General features: G+C 53.2%; 1 protein-coding gene across 5 annotated transcripts in view; it reads right to left on the reverse strand.

Moving 5' to 3' along the window:
- Window positions 1-1491: 1491 nt before the first annotated feature.
- The window catches only part of GTF2IRD1 (GTF2I repeat domain containing 1), a 64311-nt gene continuing 48586 nt past the window's right edge, over window positions 1492-17216 (reverse strand). For 3 of the 5 annotated variants that reach the window (XM_086762892.1, XM_086762893.1, XM_086762890.1), the window contains exons 20-28: window positions 16420-16503; window positions 15421-15604; window positions 14637-14665; window positions 9482-9529; window positions 6168-6245; window positions 4095-4287; window positions 3595-3632; window positions 2521-2657; window positions 1492-1739 (exon numbers count right to left, since the gene is read on the reverse strand). In XM_086762892.1, the coding sequence (XP_086619018.1) occupies window positions 1665-1739; window positions 2521-2657; window positions 3595-3632; window positions 4095-4287; window positions 6168-6245; window positions 9482-9529; window positions 14637-14665; window positions 15421-15604; window positions 16420-16503 (866 nt within the window). In that variant the 3' untranslated portion in view covers window positions 1492-1664. The remainder of the gene's footprint in view (window positions 1740-2520; window positions 2658-3594; window positions 3633-4094; window positions 4288-6167; window positions 6246-9481; window positions 9530-14636; window positions 14666-15420; window positions 15605-16419; window positions 16504-17216) is intronic. The other 2 variants (XM_086762894.1, XM_086762891.1) reach the window with 2 other exon arrangements.

Here is a 17216-nt window from a genome sequence, read left to right on the forward strand (position 1 = left end):
CACCGGTTCGAGCATCAGGCAGACACATGAAAGACTTCAGATTTTGATGCTAACCGCTCAGATGTCAAATTGTGTTTCTAATTGGGGTCACTGATATAGATCTTTGCCCTTCTTTCAGCTGCCGCCTTTGTGCCATCTCCTACATTTGTTTGGGCTTTTATTATCTCATGTGATCGTTTGCATCTAACTCCACAGAAAACGCAAGTCCAGAGCCAGGAAATAAAGATGCCGCTGCCTTGAAACACTTCTGCCTGCCATCAAACCCTCCTGCGGCCTGAAAGGACCAGGATTCGAGCAGACCGAAATCCCGTAGAACAAATACAGCAGCGCACGACACCCAGAAAAGCTGTCATGAGCGACTTGGATCCTGCATCTGCTCCCATCCACCCTCCAGCAGCCCACAGCCGCTGCTTTCGAGGTGGGTTTGCTGCTGTGACCCGTCCTGCAGCCCAGAGGGATGCCCGGCAGCAGTCACCCCCCAGGGATGCCAGGCGTTGCTGCATGGGACAACACCAAAGCCAGGAGCCCCAGGACATCTCGCTTTACTGGGGTTTGTGCAGGGCTGCGTTTACCTGCGTACAAGCTGGGATGGTTCCCCTCACTGGTTGCTTGCGCTGCCCCAACACCGGCGTTAGCTCCTGCCGCGTCTCGCCCACACACGGCCCTCAGCGGACACAAAGCACGAGTTAAATACGGGCAGTGGTCAGTAACAGCGGTCAGCGGCGTTAGCTGCTGCTGCCCAGCTCTGCGAGTGGAATGGAAGTAAAACTGTAGGAATTTCAAATAACATCCCTCAATTTACTCAGTTGTTTCTCATGTGGGGTGAAGCGGCACAGGACACACAGAGGGGTCCAGGGGCTCCCCCGGACACTCTCAGCAGTTCCTGATCCAGCGTTACGGAAATTGCGGAGCATCAGCAGGATCAGCCTGTCCTGACTGCAGGAGCTTCCCCCCCGTAAGGCATCAAAGCCTCTTTGAAAACCGTAAATAGTGAAGAACTTCACCAAATGAAAATCTTTTCCTGGTCCAGGAGCCGGTTAAACGCACGCAGCCAAAATGGCTTCTGTGCCTTTCCGAGTCTGGGGCCAGATACAAGAGGGCTCGGGGGGGATCTGGCTCCTTGGGGGCCTGAAACCTCCTTCCCGCTTAATCCAAACCCGCTTCCACTCCAGCGCAAACAGGACTTGAGGGCGCAGGCCTCTGATGCTCAGGAGGGCTGCTTCGCCCGCCCGTCACAGCACCGCAGGTTGGTACCACTCCTCCTGCGGCTCTGCAAGTCGATTTTTACGCCTTCGAGCTAAATTGAAGACACGAGTGGCAAATGAAGCACTAAAACGTGTCAAACGTCTTGGTTTCAAGCACTGGTGACACGAAAGCTTCCTTCGAGCAGCCAAACTGTGACAAGGTCTGTCTGGGCGTGCCCTCCTGCACTTACTCTTACCGACAAACGCTATTTATCAATAATAAACATAATACAATAAGTACTTTTAAGAGCAAGGCAACACTTTTTATTTTTATTTTAAAAGGCCTTGATGGCAGGAATATAGTGTAAAAATCATTGGAAAAACTAAAAGGCATTGATACATATTGGAATATACACTTTTTACATAAATTACATTTATTTATTTATTCTTTCATTTGAGGTTCTCATTCGGTATTGAGGTCTAATAGTTAATAGGTCCTGGGAGCTGGACGTTTAGACCGCCGTAGTCTAACATGTACATGTTCATGGGCCATTGCTGGAAGAGAGGGAGAGAAAAAGAAGGCAGAAAGCCTCTGTTAGGACACAACACAAAACCACACATGTATCACATCTCTGACACGTTCCCACACGGGCTGTTGCTTCCACTTTCCAAATAAAAGAAAAGAACCAACCCCAAACCAAAACACCACTGGCAAACCTGGAAAAAAAAGAAGCCTTCTAAGTTTATATTCCTCTTGTGCTTTTTTTTTTTAGTTTTTAAAAGCATTTGGTATCATCCACAACTGAAGCCAAGCCCTGAGGCAGAGCAGTTTGATGCATCTCCCTGATTTTCTTTCAGATTTTCTTTCCTATTTTCACAGCCTGGATGCGTGCTGGAGCTCTGCATCACTCCCAGGACAGAGCCAAAGCGACACTCCCGGCGCAGCTCAGACCACGGGGAAACTGCCGGGTCCTGCTGAGAGGTGCCACGGGCCGAGGTGACGTCGGCAGCACCCGTGTTTTAACCCAGCGGGGACGAGGTACGTGCTCAGGCTGGTTTTATGCGTGGCTCCCGCTCACACCACGCGCTGAGCATCCCCCGAGGAATGATGCGGGAGAGCCCAGAGGGGCGGTGGGCGCTTTGCTCCACTGAGCTCCCCCAGACAAACCCAGCAGGAAAAGGCAGCCCCAAAGGTGCGTCCCCTCCTTCACCAAACCTGCTTATGCCAATTCAGGTCACACTTTACAGTGTTTGTCAGGCAGAGGGGGCAGAGAGCAGCATCCTGAAGCAGAAAGATAGGCAGGCAATAACCCCCCTAATATTTGGAAGGCTTTACCACAAGTGAGATCTGATTTGTTGATGATGTAGACTCCATATTGGAAGAGGAGGAAGAGGAAGATGAGGAAGAGGAAGATACCGAGTTCCCTTCGGAGATCCTCTTCCGCTTCCGTTTGGGAACGCTGGTGTCTTTCTCTGCAGGGAGAGAGGGAAGGCATGAGGTGTCCGAGCCCCGCAAGCGGTCTCTCAACGCAGGGACTCATCCTGCCGCTCTGACCTCGCCTCACGCTGGGCATTCCCCTACGGCGATCCGCCATGCCACCGCTGGTGATACAGCCTTGGCCTCCACCACCTGGCACGGAGCTGCCAGCTCTCCTCAGGCACCGGCAAAGAAAATCCCCAAAATGGATGAATCCCAAACTCCAGTACTTACAGAGCCTGATACCCCACAGACTTGTGTCCGTGCTGGACGCTCTGGGGCCAAGAAGGTGCTGTGTGATGATGACATGCCCAAGTATATCTGAATATATGATATAACCATATATATATCTCTATATATAAAGTTTCTCATGCATCTCTTTTCACATCACGCTGCAGGCATGCTCTTACTTGCCAGATCTCCCTTCACTACTGAGCCACCTATTTCATAAAACTAACAGGATCCCAGTCATCTCTGGGGCTGCTAATTCTGACACATTTGATTAGAACTGGCTGAGATTTATTGGGAAGGATGGGATGGGGAGGGAAACGCATTCCCAGCGATCACAGAAACTTTGTTTCCTTAGAAGCTCATTTGCTAAACGATGGCTCAAATTAAAGGCTTTAACCAGCGAATAAATTGCTCACGGTGAGAAAATTGCTAATAGGAAAGGGATAATCATATCCTCCACAATCCGCTGAAAGTTTGAGTCTAAGAGCCCAGCTCACAAAATTGCCATCGTCCAAGTTGATGGTTTGCTTCTGAACAGATCTGAGCCTGACCTGTCTTTCTCCAGTTAGCATCTTCTCCCCAGCCTCCCCCAGGGACGCAGGAGCTTCGAACGCTTCCCCACAACCCCCACCTATTTTGCCAATGTATTCTCTCTGCCACAGGGCAGGGAAAGCCACGGTTATTTCTTAGCCCTCCCCTTACCTGTCTGTTTGGCCTCAGTGCAGATTTCGGCAAACGGCCTGCGTAAGAGACAAACAGGGTCAGAGCAGGCAGACCCCATCGTTTCTCCTCGACGTGCTGTCCCACGCTGGGGCACAGCCCAGACCCCGACCCTGAGAGGCCTCCTTCGACACTCCCCAGCGCGGGGACGGGACACGGAGCCTCCCCACTGCTCCCCGGGGGGAAGCAACCCAAAATAACTCAGCCGGGTCTCTGAGCCGTCCTGCTCTCTGCCCCCGTGCCGTGCCCCTTCCCAGCGTCATCATCTCAAACCGCACAAGAAAGAGGGGAGAAACTGGCCCCACTGTGCACACCCACAGCCCTGCGACGCAGGACAGTGGATGCGGGTCATCTGCGGGTGCGCAGTGGCCTGGCCCTGCGCCGGTGGCCCTGCCATGACTTACCACGCTGGTGGCTGGGGAAGCAAGGGCAATGCTTAACAAACAGAAACCTTCCCTGGTTGCAGGGCTGGAGGAACTTACTGGAGCTGGTTTATAATCACCATCCGGATGCTCTCCCGTGCCTTCAGGATCTTCTCCAGCCGATGGATGTCGTAGGTGTTGGGGTTTCTGAAAGGGATATCATCTGGCAGCCCAGTGACCTCCACGGCGTCAGGACTGTCCCTGATGAGTTTATAGGGCACCATGACGGGCCGGTTCAAGCCCAGAGCCTCTCCTGTAACGGCAGAGCAGAGGACAACACACCAGCTTTACCCCACAGGGCTCCAGATCCACCCAACTGAAGGACCAAGAGCCCTGGGAGGACTCTGGGCAGCCACGGCTGCCGTGGTGCCCAACCTTTGCCGCCGCCACGTCCCACCCAGCTGTTTCACATCTGCCTGCCCAACTTATTGCCTGCTCTGCTTGTCTGCATTTAGGATCCTGCCAGGAGCCGCACGGGAGGGCTGTTTTACAGCACCAGCACATGCACACCCCTCACACCGAGCGCCAGGCTTGGGCCAGCAGCAGCAGCGTGGGAGACAGCCCAGGAGAGAGGGCAAAAGGGGGAGATTTGTCCACCTCCCCTTGCCTCCGGCTGTCAGCAGGTTTGGGGGTCCCGGGATGGGGATCACCTCCAGCGTGCTGCACTCCACAGCCCCCAAGGGACCTGTGCTGCAGGAATTGCTCTTGCCCATTTTTTGCACTACTTTATCCCTTTGGCCTCTACAATACGCTATGACTGTGAAATACCACAATTTAATTCCTTGCTGCATTAAAAGCACTTCTGTGTGATTTAAAGGTGCTGCCCGTCTCTCTGGTACCCTTTCAGTTCCTGCACCGTGGGGAGCAACCAACGTCCCTCTCCTGTGCTGGTCCTGACCGTGAGAGTCCGCGCTTGCCTCGCGTCTCTGCAGCCCCCACACCTAGAGGCGTGAGCTGCCCCTCAGACATGTTTCTCCTCGCAGGGGGTTCAACCCTGGAGCCCACCTGGCATCTTGTGCTCCATAAATCGTGCGTGGACCACGGGAACGCAGGGACGTGCTGTGGGCTCAGCCCCCACGCGGGGTGAGTGCTGCCGAGCCGGGGTGGACAGGGATGCTCAGAGCATGGGCACCAGACCCCCCCGCGGAGCTGCGCCCCTACGCTGGCACCTCCACGGGGGCAAATCTGCCCCCAAAGCAGCACACAGCCCACCCTGCAAGCGGCACCCCACAACAAACAGGGGGTGTGGGAAGGCGAGCAGCCTTCACAAGGGGACACTTGAGAAAGAAGGGAAACCACATTCCCTGCTGCTGCTTTGCTATAATCTTGGCTATTTTCCTTCTCCTTCAGGGAATTATTTTGGGGAGAGAGGTGAGACACTGCACCAAAGCAGCGGGGTGCGGCTGAGCTGCTGCAGCCCAGCCATGCAGCCCTGGGGACTCACAAATTGTGAAGTAACTGCCCAGCACTTACACAGACGAGGACAGCCAGGAACAGCGGCAGCCGTACCCGCGGAGCTGAGACGGTGACACCACTCAGGGCCACGCACCCCGCGCCCGCTCCTACACTCCCCCCACTCGGCTGCTATTCCTGCCACGCCTTTTCCCAGCGACGGGTGGAAGGAGGGGTTTGCTAGGCAGCCCAAGGAGCCTGCAATCGGCATTTTCAGATCTGCGTCAGTCTCCCGACCTCCTTTTCTGCTGCAGCTCCAGCGAGCTTCTCCCCAGCCGTGCCTCACGTTGGGTTGTGGCTCCAGCCTTGCCCCAGCGCGGCACAGGGCAGGCATGCTCAGCGCACGACCACGGCTCACGCTGGGCTCAGGACAGGTTAAAAACACATCAAAGGCTGACGCCAGACTGAAAAAATCCTGCTCCTCGGCTGCGTTCTTCCATCCTCCCTCCCCTCGCCAAGGAGGAGCTGTCAACAAGGTCACAGTCCCACCTGCTGGGAGCGAGACACGGGAACGTCCCCGGGGACAGGCTGGAACGCGAAGCAGCGGGGTGAAACCTGTGCTGCAGCACGCTGCCGCGCGCCCAGCCTATAAATAGAGGCCTTCAGTGGAATTAATTTTAACTATGGCTGCTGTCAGCAAAAACAAACCTGCCTGGTGATGCGTGCAGACGGGAGACTCACCGTATTTTTCATTGAAAAGCTCTTTCACTTGCTCTCGGAGAATCACCTTCTCCCCCAGCCTGTTGGCATCATCTTCATCTGCAAAGCAAAAAAATGACAGGGAATAAAATACCCCGTTTCTTTCCGAGCACCTGGAAAGCCCATCCCGCTGTCACCGGCCGCGACTGCGTCTCTGTCCCTCTGCCCCGGCACGGCGTGGGGACACCGCAGAGGCGGCCGCTCCGCACTTGCACCTCGCGCCGCCTTTTAGAGCCATGCAAAGCAGCTATAAACGCTGCCAAATCCGCATCAGCCACGGCTGAGAGCGTTTTACATCCACTTTGTGGTGCTGGAAACGACTGCAAAATATGCAAAGCAACGGAGACTCAGGCCCTCAGTGCCACGAAGGCTCCCACAAGCGATATCAAGGAACGAGATAGCACTTTTATAGCTGGGCTCCTAAGCACAGTATTGGTTTATAATATGCCACATAATCAGCTCAGCTTTACTAGCTTTTTTAATTATCCTCATTGTGCCAAACGGTTTCTCCTCCAGTCTCTCATTTCAAACGACATGACTATGCCAGTAGATTTTTACCCCAACTATCCAGCATCCTCAAGGGGCGTCGGGAGAAATGACTGTGGTCACTACCAGCCCCCTTCGATGCTTTTCCACCCTGTGTTCACCGAGTGAACCTTATCTGGGGTCGCCCCTCCAGCCCCGAGCCAGCCGGGGAGCACGGCACGGGGCCGGCTCGGCGGGGTCTGCTCCCGGCTCGGAGGCATCACCACCGTGAGCCCCGCCGCACGCGAGGCAGGCATTTTCACTCAGGCTGGCACGCCGCGGGGTGGAAATCCAGGACGGTTTGTTACAGCACCAAGGTGAGCCCTGCAAACCTCAGCATCGGGACCCCAGCATTCTCCGCCCCCGATCTGCGGCTGTTTAATTTGATTTTGAGCAATGATCTGATTTTGATTTTGGTTTTAAGCAATCACACGGCTTGCAATTTTGTTTTAAACTCCAGCTGAAAAACCAACTCGAGTCCCTGCCTCCCTGTGTGGGAGCCCAGAGCCCAGTGCTCGGCACCCCCGGCAGAAATCACGCGCCTCGGCCACCCTGCCACTGCGGGTGCTGGGGCGAAGCTGGCACCCTTACAGCTCTGCACCCTGCTACCGCAGGGTACGGCCTCAAAAAAGCCTCTTTCCCACCTGGAAAGGAATAATTTTGTCTGGATGTAAGTAGGAAAAAAAAAAGGAGAAGTTTCTATGAAGGAACCTCAGGGCCAAGTCATGCTTCAAATCCAGAAATGGCAACAAAGCGAAAAAAAAAAAAAAAAAAGAAGACAATCAAATGAATGTCGCCAAGGAGCTCTGATTTCAAGAACCAAGACCTCGCCTTGCGGTGCCACTCCCGAGGCCGCGGCAGGGCCAACCCTGTGGGCTCCCTCTGTGGCTTCCTCGTCACTGATGCTCAGTTTCTGGGCTGTGTATGCACACCCGTAGGGATGGGTAGATGGTAGCAGACAAAGAAACGCCAAAATGAAGTGTTCTCACTCGTTTCATCCTCTGGGACTGAAAAATGCAGCAGCTCTTTCCTTTCCGCTCATGCCCCAGCTGCAAAAAACATGATCCCAAAGGTTTTATTTTCCGCTTTGCAGTGGGCATGACTCCCAAATTCCCATCCAAGGACACAAACAAATGCCGTGAAAAACCTGGAACTGAGCATGCCTAACAGAGAAGGCAGAGAGGAGGCTCTGAGGACCTGGCCCTCTGTCCCCTAGCCGCTCCGGGCAAGCGGGACCTCCATCTGCCTTTGCGTTTACACGTTTGGGTTTGGGAAATAATCGACACAAGGGAGCCGCTGGCACCCCGGGATGTGCTGAGTCCTTCTCGCAGAGCAGGTGTATGCATGCTGCCGGCTTCAGCTCTGTGCTATCAATCTTTTTTTTTTAATTAAAAAAAGCAGTCAGTTGATTGAATTTTTTCTTTCCAATCCTGCCTGCCTGAAGCGAGGAGCCCTCTCCTCTCCATAGGCGCTTACGTACAAGCGGTCACGTTTCCAAAGCATCATTTTCTCTTTTCCAACAGGACTTGTCAGAGGTTGACGTTTCTTTTAGAAAAGCCGAGTCATATTTAGTAGCTATTAAAAACGAGGGTTAGGTGTCTGCTGTTGGGCAGCAGGATCCAAACCACCGCCTGTTCTTCTAGTGACTTGAAAAAAACACAACAAAACCAAACCCACGGATTAATAATGGGTCTGTCTGGGTGCGTGATGCCACGTGCAGAGCCTGGATCTCGGTGGTGAAGCCGCGGCACGGCGGGGCAGGGTACCCTTCCTCCTCCCCGTGCCGCCGCCAGCATCCCGGGGTGCTGCTCCAGGCCGTGCACGTCCTCCGCCCGACCACCGCGCTCGGAGTAACAGCCTCCCGCCATCCCAACACCTGGCACAAAGCCTGTTTCATCCTGAAACAGCCACTGCCCAACACATCCCGCCGGGAAAGCGGCTCAGGTCCCTTGTCCGGGCAATCCCTGTGCTTGCAGCGGTCAGGATCTGGCCCAAATCCTAAGGGGATAAATTCACACCTCTTCCCCGCTTCCAGCCTCAGTGGGTGCCGTTCAGTTACACCCCTGCGTAAATCCAGAATAACCCGCTGGCTTCACTGCGGCGATTCCACAGTGACTCGGGTTTAAATACAGCTGGAATTAGCTCAGCATACGGATGTTGTCAAACTGTGGCTATAAACTGGTGGGAGCAGGCAATCAACATCTAGACAGGTGGCCAGAATCCCAGCTGATGGGAATAAGCCTGGATCTGCCGGAGATGGGCCGTGCCCTGCTGCAGACGCAGGCAGGCAAGCTCTCCTTACCCCTGGAAATCAGTATATACATTAAATCCCCAGAGCTTACACCAGCACACCCCAACTCTGGCCCAGAGCTTCCGTTAAAGCAAAACAAAAAAAAACCCCAACTCAGATCTGTGCAAGAGCTCCTCATGAATGGCAAGGGGATTTTTTTTTTTTTTTTAAGAAAATAATTGCTCACACATGTGGACGAGCTGAGGATAACGTGGCAGGTCGGTTTGTCTGGAGCAGAGCTGGCACCGACGCGCAGGGACTGCAGCGACGGTGCTTAGAACCGCGGAGAGGATTAATAACAACAACAAAATACCGTTAAACACATCCTGCATCATTCAGTTCTTGGCATCACAGGGAAACAGAGCAGAGAGGAAAAAAAATACCTGAAATTTGGGAGTTTAAGACATTTTCATTCCCATATTAAAAGGCAAGTGCATTTCTTGTCTGCTACCATCTACGATGCATCACCTGAGCTACGTACCATTCAAGGCAGCATAGGCTTTTTCCAATGATGTTATCCGTCTAGGGGCTACAGCGCAAGTTAACAGAAGACAAAAAAAAAAAAAAAAAGAGAGAGAAAGAAAAAGAGAGCCATGAGTGCTGCAGCTTGGTTTCTCGGTCACAAACAAAAGCAAAACCCAGGATGACACCGTCCCTAGCAGCTTAGCGTTCCTCCGGTCCCGATGCCCCTTGGGACAGAGATGCTTTTGGTAGCGAAATAACCGCCCGGTGTTCCGGGCTCTCCACCCCGCGCCAGGGACCTGTGTTGGGATGCCTGAGCCCACAAGCATCCCCCAAGCTACACCACACTCCTGAGCAGCTCGAGGTCCGCGCGTGCCCAGGGACGCATGGCCAAATTGCAGCGTTTACAGCGTGCACCAGAGCAGTGCTGCGCGGCCGCACCAGAGGAGAAAAAAGATATCTGAGGCTGAAGCAGATGACAAGCAAACGGGGAAACTGTGCCAGTTCTGCAGCAACGGGGCGGAGGAAGAGGAGAAAATGGGATCCCTAAGGAAAGGCGAGCGCTTGCCGACGATTCTGAAGCGACGAGTGGCATTGGAAAGAAATTAATTTCCTGGGGAAAAGCGGCAGCGATGGGGCTAGGGCCAGGATTCGCATGGTGGGCTAAAGGAGGAGCAAAGCGGCTCGTCACGCTGAAGCTGGCAGCCACGGGGAGAGCTGCCAAAGCGGGAGCACGCAGGCAGCAGCAAACTGGAGGGGATGCGGGGGGAGAGAGCAGGGGTGCACGCCCAAATTTTCTGAGTGGAGATATGAGTCATCTGAAGCAGCTCAAAACACGCATCATACATGCCCACAGCGAGCCAGGGCACTGAGCCGGACCCTGCACCCTGGGACAAATCCCACCATACGCTGCCGGCGGCTGCAGCGCTGCAGGACCTCGATGGAAAATAAGTGACGCAGCCCCTCGAATCGCTGGGTGACACCCTGCCTGTGCGCAAAACGTTTAGGCAAACGTGCAATGCAGAGGGGGAGAGAGAGGCGGATGGGTCGTGCTGGTGCTGGGCAAGCCAAGCTGGAGTCCAAGCCAAGAGGGGACAAGGTCCCGGCACAGCTCCCGGCGAGGAGGAGCACAGGCAGGCAGTGAGGAAGAGGAGCACACAGCAGCATCTTTCCAACAGGAATCAGAAAAGGTTTCGGAATGGCAGCGCAACATTTCATTTGGTGGGCAGCAACTCGAAGGTTTCAGGTGAAGATCTCAAGGTGGCATTATGAAATCTGATTAAGAAAGATAATTAATTTTTTTTTGTCCTGGTAACCCACATGTGCTGCTCAGCCTTAACCATGGGATGCACCCCAGCAGGCTCACAGCCGCTGCGCTGCGAGGCACGGAGCGCATCCTACGTGCCGGACCACAGCCGGATGGAGTGGCACCCATCTCGATGTGCACCCTGAAAACGGGGGCTTTGGGGTCTCCAAAAGACACGGCAGGAAATGAGGCTGGCGGGGAGTGGGAGGGAGGCAAGAGCAAAGCAAACACGAGGGCTGGGATGAGCTGAGCGATGGTGCTGCCTTCCCATTGGCGCGACGCATGCAGGTAAAGGGAAAAGGAGACCAAAATTAGGCAAAAGGAAAAGGTGATTGGAATCACGGAGGTGCTTAAAAACAGACTTTGAAGCTACCTGCTTGGTTCTCCACCTTCAGAGTAGAAACACTGACCAGCTGAAGGCAAAATAATAACTCACTCCAGCTAACAGGGAGGCAGATCAGAAGGAAAAATAATGCAGCTGCTCCCATGGGGGCTAAATGTCAATGCTGGGGGATGAAGGGAGCGGGGCACGGACCTGGTGATGGAGCAGGGAACGCTCAGCTCCCATCACCGCCCCACCATAGGCTTTCCTCTTTTCTTTTCTCCTTGCCAGGAGTTTCCAACACGAGGCACATCTCAAAGTCTTGAGGAGGATTGTGCTCTCGTGATTAAAAAAAAAAAAAAAAAACCATAGAAAAAGGATGCCTGGATGTGTAGCTTTTTTAATTAAAGAACACTGCCTGCCCTACTTTATTAATTGGAGTATGGGAAATAATCTATCAGGGCGGTAGGGAGTTTGGGGAATAGGACAGATGGAGCTGGTGTACATTTTCAATCAAAGCACTTAAAAATTAACATACAGAAAGATTTGTGTGTGTGTGTGTGCTAGATTCCTTATGCTTGATTTTTTTTTATTTTTTTATTTTTTTCAAAGGCTCAAATTAAGCCTGTTTTGTATCTCTGTGCCTCAGGAAAAGAAGCAAAGAAAGGATAAGTGCTGTGCTTATAGTGCCGGAGTGTCACCCCTGCCCTCCCACTTCTGCTGTAATGCCGAGAGCACGTTCTGCTTTCAAAAAGGGGGTTTGAAGGTCTTTTTCACAGAGCAGAGCCCAGCGGTGGGGAGAAAAGAAACTGGAAATCAAAAGGAAAATCTCTGGATGCCAGGAGGGTCGTCCTCCTGGGTCAAAACCCCCGGGGAGCCACGCGGGTGAAGTGCTGGCAGAGGCACCAGCAACCTTGGGACCATCGTCCCACCTTCGACGGGCCACAAATCCGCGCTGCGGAAAAGGGATGCAGCCACTGACCTCCATTGGGCACTGGGGAGCACCACTGGCTTTGTTCTTCAAAAAAATCGACCTCATTCCCCCCCCCCAAAACCCCCACCTTCTTCAAACAGCATCCCTGCAGGCACGCGTCCCCCAGCCGCCCCTCCACTGCGACCCATTACAGGGCAGATACCATCTCAACAGAGAAATTACAGATTATCTCGAGAAAAAAGGCGCGCGAGGTGCTGAGATTATTCTGAAATCCTTTTATCTGTTTCTGTCACACTTAAAAAATGAGTGTTCCCAAAAGAGAGAGATAAGGAGGCCGGTCCTCCTCGGTGCTGCAGTTATCTGGGACGGTCTCTCCAACGCAGGAGGGGCACAACATGCTTAAGGCAAATTAAACCCCCTATCTTAACCTAAAGGCAACTAAGATCACCCCACAATTATTAAAAAAAAGTTAAATTTCCCCTTTCCCTTGAAATGTGTACTTTTCATGTAATTTTTGGACAAAATGCTTCACAAAAGCCGTAAATACATCTATATTTATACAGTCATCTCCTGGGCTTTCCAGCTTTCAGATGCCTTTGCAATCTTTGCCCTCCTGTTTGGGAGTAACCGCTGAAATTTCATTTCAATGCTCCTCTGTGAAATAAAAGCGATCTTCATCGATTTTGTTCCAAGGCCAAGCAGGCACTTCTGCTGCCGCTCTTCATTTTACACGGCAGGAGTTTATTACATAAAACCGAGGTAAAAAGAACACTCTTAAATTTAAATTTTTAATGATCTATGGCTAGCTGGAAATCATTAATTTTGTTAAGGCAGATGAAAAGCGATCACAGCCAAGGCAGTGAACGTACCACTGCGTTGCCACCATCACTTCGGTGTAACAGGGAGGAAAAGCAGATGAGAGGTTAATTGCTGTCAACAGGCATTTTTGGGGGGGCAAAATACCATCAGCTTTTTTCCCCTCGAGGAGACATTCCTGCTGTAGTCTGACTACTAGAAAATAATTTTAAGTCCTGGAATTATCTCCAAAGATTTAGCAAATATATGAAATAGTCTACAACAAATTGAGACGTCAAGTAAGAAAATCCCTCACCTGCGACTGCTCTGATTTAAAACCCCTGTGGGAGGAGAGGGCGCGAAGCCCTGAGCCTGGCAGGGATGCTGCGACCTCCTCCTGAGCCTGTGGCTACCACAACGCACAGAATAAAATATCTTTGTGTTTGGGCTAGCACGGGCCAGCCCAAGGTGGGAGCATTCAGCTGGAGGAGGAAAAAGAAATGTTGTGGATGGAAAAGAAAATCAATTTCCTCTACATCTCTATTTATCAGGCTGCGTTTCCCAGCCAGCTGGCAGGTTGAAGTATTTGCCTTCTGATGTGCTCCTTTCTTAATGGTGTGATTTGTGTCAGATCAGCGTCTCTTAACGTAATTATACCGATTACGGCGGAGGAACGGGAAGACAAGATGCGGCTGGAGGAGGGGATACATCCTCGGCTCACTCTGCCATTATAGCCGTGTAATTCCGTGGAAAACCAGAGCTCTGCAAAACCTGCATTTCACTGACGGCTCATTTAAGGTCCAGCCGATGCGAGCTGGCACCTTGCGGCTTAGGACCAAAAGAGGGGAAGTCTAAGGCCACCCCCCCGCATCGTCGTGGCCGGGCCATACACAGGGACGCAGAGGATCCAACACAGGGACCATTCTGGATTGAATTTCTCAAACAGCTCGCGTTTTGTTAGAGCCCTCTCGGGTGTCTAACACCTTTTTGCTGCTCCAAATCAGGGCATATAAATGTTTTCCTCTCTGTCAAATTTGTCTTCCCTAAATTGTGCCATCCCCACGTAGGCTGGCCAGGGAAATGGGAAGCCATCAATAGAGATGACAACGTTTTTTGCACCCATCTGTGCTCTTCCAACAGTTATAATTACAGACATTTAAAATGAAGACAGGTTTTTACCCACATTTCTGAGAGCAGCTCTCTTGTTTGGGCGCTCTAAAGCTGGCGACAGAGCTACCGCAGCAACGTGTGGGAAGGACGTGGCTGCAGGACGGCGATTTCTGCAGCCAGGTACGGAGCGCACCCCGGACACCCCGTCCTCCCCTCTCCCACATCTCCCCCAGTGCATCCGCATGCGGGACGCCCAGGAGCAGAGAGGGCGTTCACTGCCACGCTGCTGCGGCCCGATGCAGACCCTGTGGTTAATCACCCCACCCCACGACCCGCCCTCGCCACCGACCCTGCCAGCTCATTGCAACGCTTATTTATTTTAAGAAAAAGCTTAAGAAAATGGGTGCTTTCTTAAGCACAGAACACAGATCCCTGCCCTAGATTAGCTCCTGAAAAATGCCGTCATTTCAAGGCAACAGCAGCAGTACCGACGGGTGACGCTGAGGCCAGCTGTCTCGACCAGGGGAACTTTACCAAATGCACCAAACAACACCAAAACCAAAGTGAGAAGCCCAGGAAAGTGAGGTCAGGGGCAACCTTCCTCCAGCTGATAAAACTATTGCTCGCCATCCACAGCTTACAACTCCCTGACCACCACTAAACACGTGAGCAACGCATTGATTAGGCAAAGAGGCATCGTTTCTTACCGGGTTTGGGGATGAGTCCTTGAAAAGGCCTGGAAAAAAGCAGGAAAAAAGGAGATTTAAGATGGAAGGCCACTGGAAAGCCAACATACCTGAACCGAGCATCCTTCCGCGGCCCAGGGAGGGTTCGGGATCAGCCGGTCCCATGGGCGTTGTGCCACGGCTCACGCGGGCCTGGCCTGCCACCCTTGAGTCCCTGGGGACACGCGCCCTGCTCGGGGCAGCCCACGCCCCATGAGTAAGAAGACATGCAGCATGGCCCAGCCAGAGGCTGATGGGGCCACACTTAAAACCCATTTTTTCCCCATCTCACAGCGATAAAGTGCCTTTCCCCTCCCGGCTTGTGTCCATCCCATTTGGCCGCAAAACCCACAGGACACTGCCACGAACGGCTGGTGCCTGGCGCCTCTCCGAGCGCTGCAGGACCCTGAGCGCTGCCCTTCACCAGCAATAAACCAAGCAGCGGTTCTCCTGTCTCAAGCCTCGTAGAAAAGGGGCTGGGATTTCTCTGCCTGCGCATCCATCCCACCAAGCACCGTTTTCTCCTGCCAGTGCTTTCCCCATTGCCTCCCTGGGCAGCGGACAGGAGGAAAGGGCAGGAGTCTCTATTTTATGGTCCCCTCCTTTCTGTTGAACCGTTAGCTGCTGACTTAATTGCTGTCTTGGGAGCTTTATGGTATTCACAGGCCTGCCCTGGTGGGTCTGGCAGAGCTGGGGGTGCATTTAGGCCAGCGCCCTCCTCTCCCCCTCTTGCTCGGCAGGGTGGCTGACACCTCTTGCTACGTACCTCGTCACGGTGAACTTGATTTTATCGGCAACGGCCAAGATCCTCTCCAGGTTCTGCGAGCCGAAGGTGCACGGCTTCCTGAAGGGGATCCCGGGAGGCAGCCCCTCTATAATCACCGAGCCTGGATTGCTCTTGATCCGCTTGTATGGCACTTGCACGGGGTATTTAATCCCCAAGGCCTCACCTGGGAGAGAAGCGAGCAGTAAGCGCGTGGGATGCCAAGGTTGCCATTTCTACCACGGCTCTGGCTCCATCCCGGCCCTGACGAAGCATGGCACGGTGTCTCGAGGCATCATGAGAAGCATGAGATCAAGGGTCAACATTTTCAGGTCACCTCCACGACGGGAGCGGAGCGGTTCCACGGCAGCCATGGGCTGGTGGGGCTGAGGAGCGGCACCGTCCTGTAGGATGATGCCCATGCAATGCAGTGGGGGGGATGGAAAGCTGCTGCTCTTTGCTTTGGAACGTGATTTGGAGATTTTTTTTTTTTTTACAACGAGGGTGGTGGAACACTGGCCCAGGTTGCCCAGAGAGGTGGTGGATGCCCCATCCCTGGAAACATTCCAGGCCAGGTTGGACAGGGCTCTGAGCAATCTGATCTGGTTGGAGATGTCCCTGCTCCTTGCAGGGGGGTTGGACTGGATGGGCTTTAATGGTCCCTTCCCACCCAAACCATTCTGGGATAACTCCATAGGCCGTGAGAATGCCCTGCAGAGCCCAGCCAGCTGCCCTGGGGACAGGAGGAGCAGCAGCTACTGGTCTTCATGGAGGGGAGGTGAAAAGAACAACCCAAAGGTGGCCAGGAAGGGCTGGCAGCAGGGAGGGCTGTGCATGGGAGCTGACTACGCAGCAAGCGCCTGCGGCAAAGGGCACCGATGCCCACACCCACCGTTCCCTCCCCGGCCCCGCAAGGTGCCAGCCGCTCAGTGGGGAGGTGAGAGAAAGCACCTGGCAAGTGATGAGGTGGGAATAAAATCCACTCCCACCCTGTTTTCTCACCGTATTTCTTATTGAACAGGTCCTGGACTTGTTCCCGCAGCGTGTTAGCGATGTCTATTCTGGAAAGCCTGGCATCATAATTTTCTGTAAAATAAAGAAACAATTATGGACTTCTGCTGGTAAATTAAAAGGCACTCTGTGACTTTTAAGTAATGCCATTTTCTAATTATAGGAAAGTCCTTATCTCTCAATTAGCTAATCTCTGGAGTGGGCCATTCAAAGTCCTTAAAAATAATCTAAACAGAAATATGCTTTTTTTTTCCCCCTGCCTGTTTGCTAAGAATAAAAGCCGCATGAAATCAAAGATTCGGTTGCGATAATTACCAGCGTAAAAATAAAACGCACTCCAAAGCCTCTCTGAAAAACCAAAGCCTTTGCAAAGCCTCCGTCTCTCCCTGCAAACCCTCACAGGCCCCCGTGGCCCAAGGAAAGGGATGCTCGCATGGGGCAGCTCCTGTCCCCGAGCCCAGGAGCTTCTCACCATCACTCCTTCCCCCAGCAGAGCCACCATGCCGGCTGGTGGACACCGGACAGGAGCGGTGTTTCTACAAACATCACCCAGGTGGGAAACAGAAAAGGCAAACTCCAAGGCTTGCAAGACTTAATTATGCATCTCGCAAGGTCAGACGGCGAGATAAGCAAAGCCAGTTAATTAGGGCACCATCCAGAGCGCTTCAAGCCTCTTCCTTGGACCCATGAGACTGCCTGCCCTGGCTGTGCGTCGTGTCTTCCGGCTGTCTGTCCTTCCCGTCATTTCCCCTACTTCCTCCTCTCCTCTGCTCCCTCCCAACCCTGCC

The sequence above is a fragment of the Chlamydotis macqueenii genome, chromosome 19 (assembly GCF_036417535.1).
Source record: "Chlamydotis macqueenii isolate bChlMac1 chromosome 19, bChlMac1.mat, whole genome shotgun sequence".
Lineage (NCBI taxonomy): Eukaryota > Metazoa > Chordata > Aves > Otidiformes > Otididae > Chlamydotis > Chlamydotis macqueenii.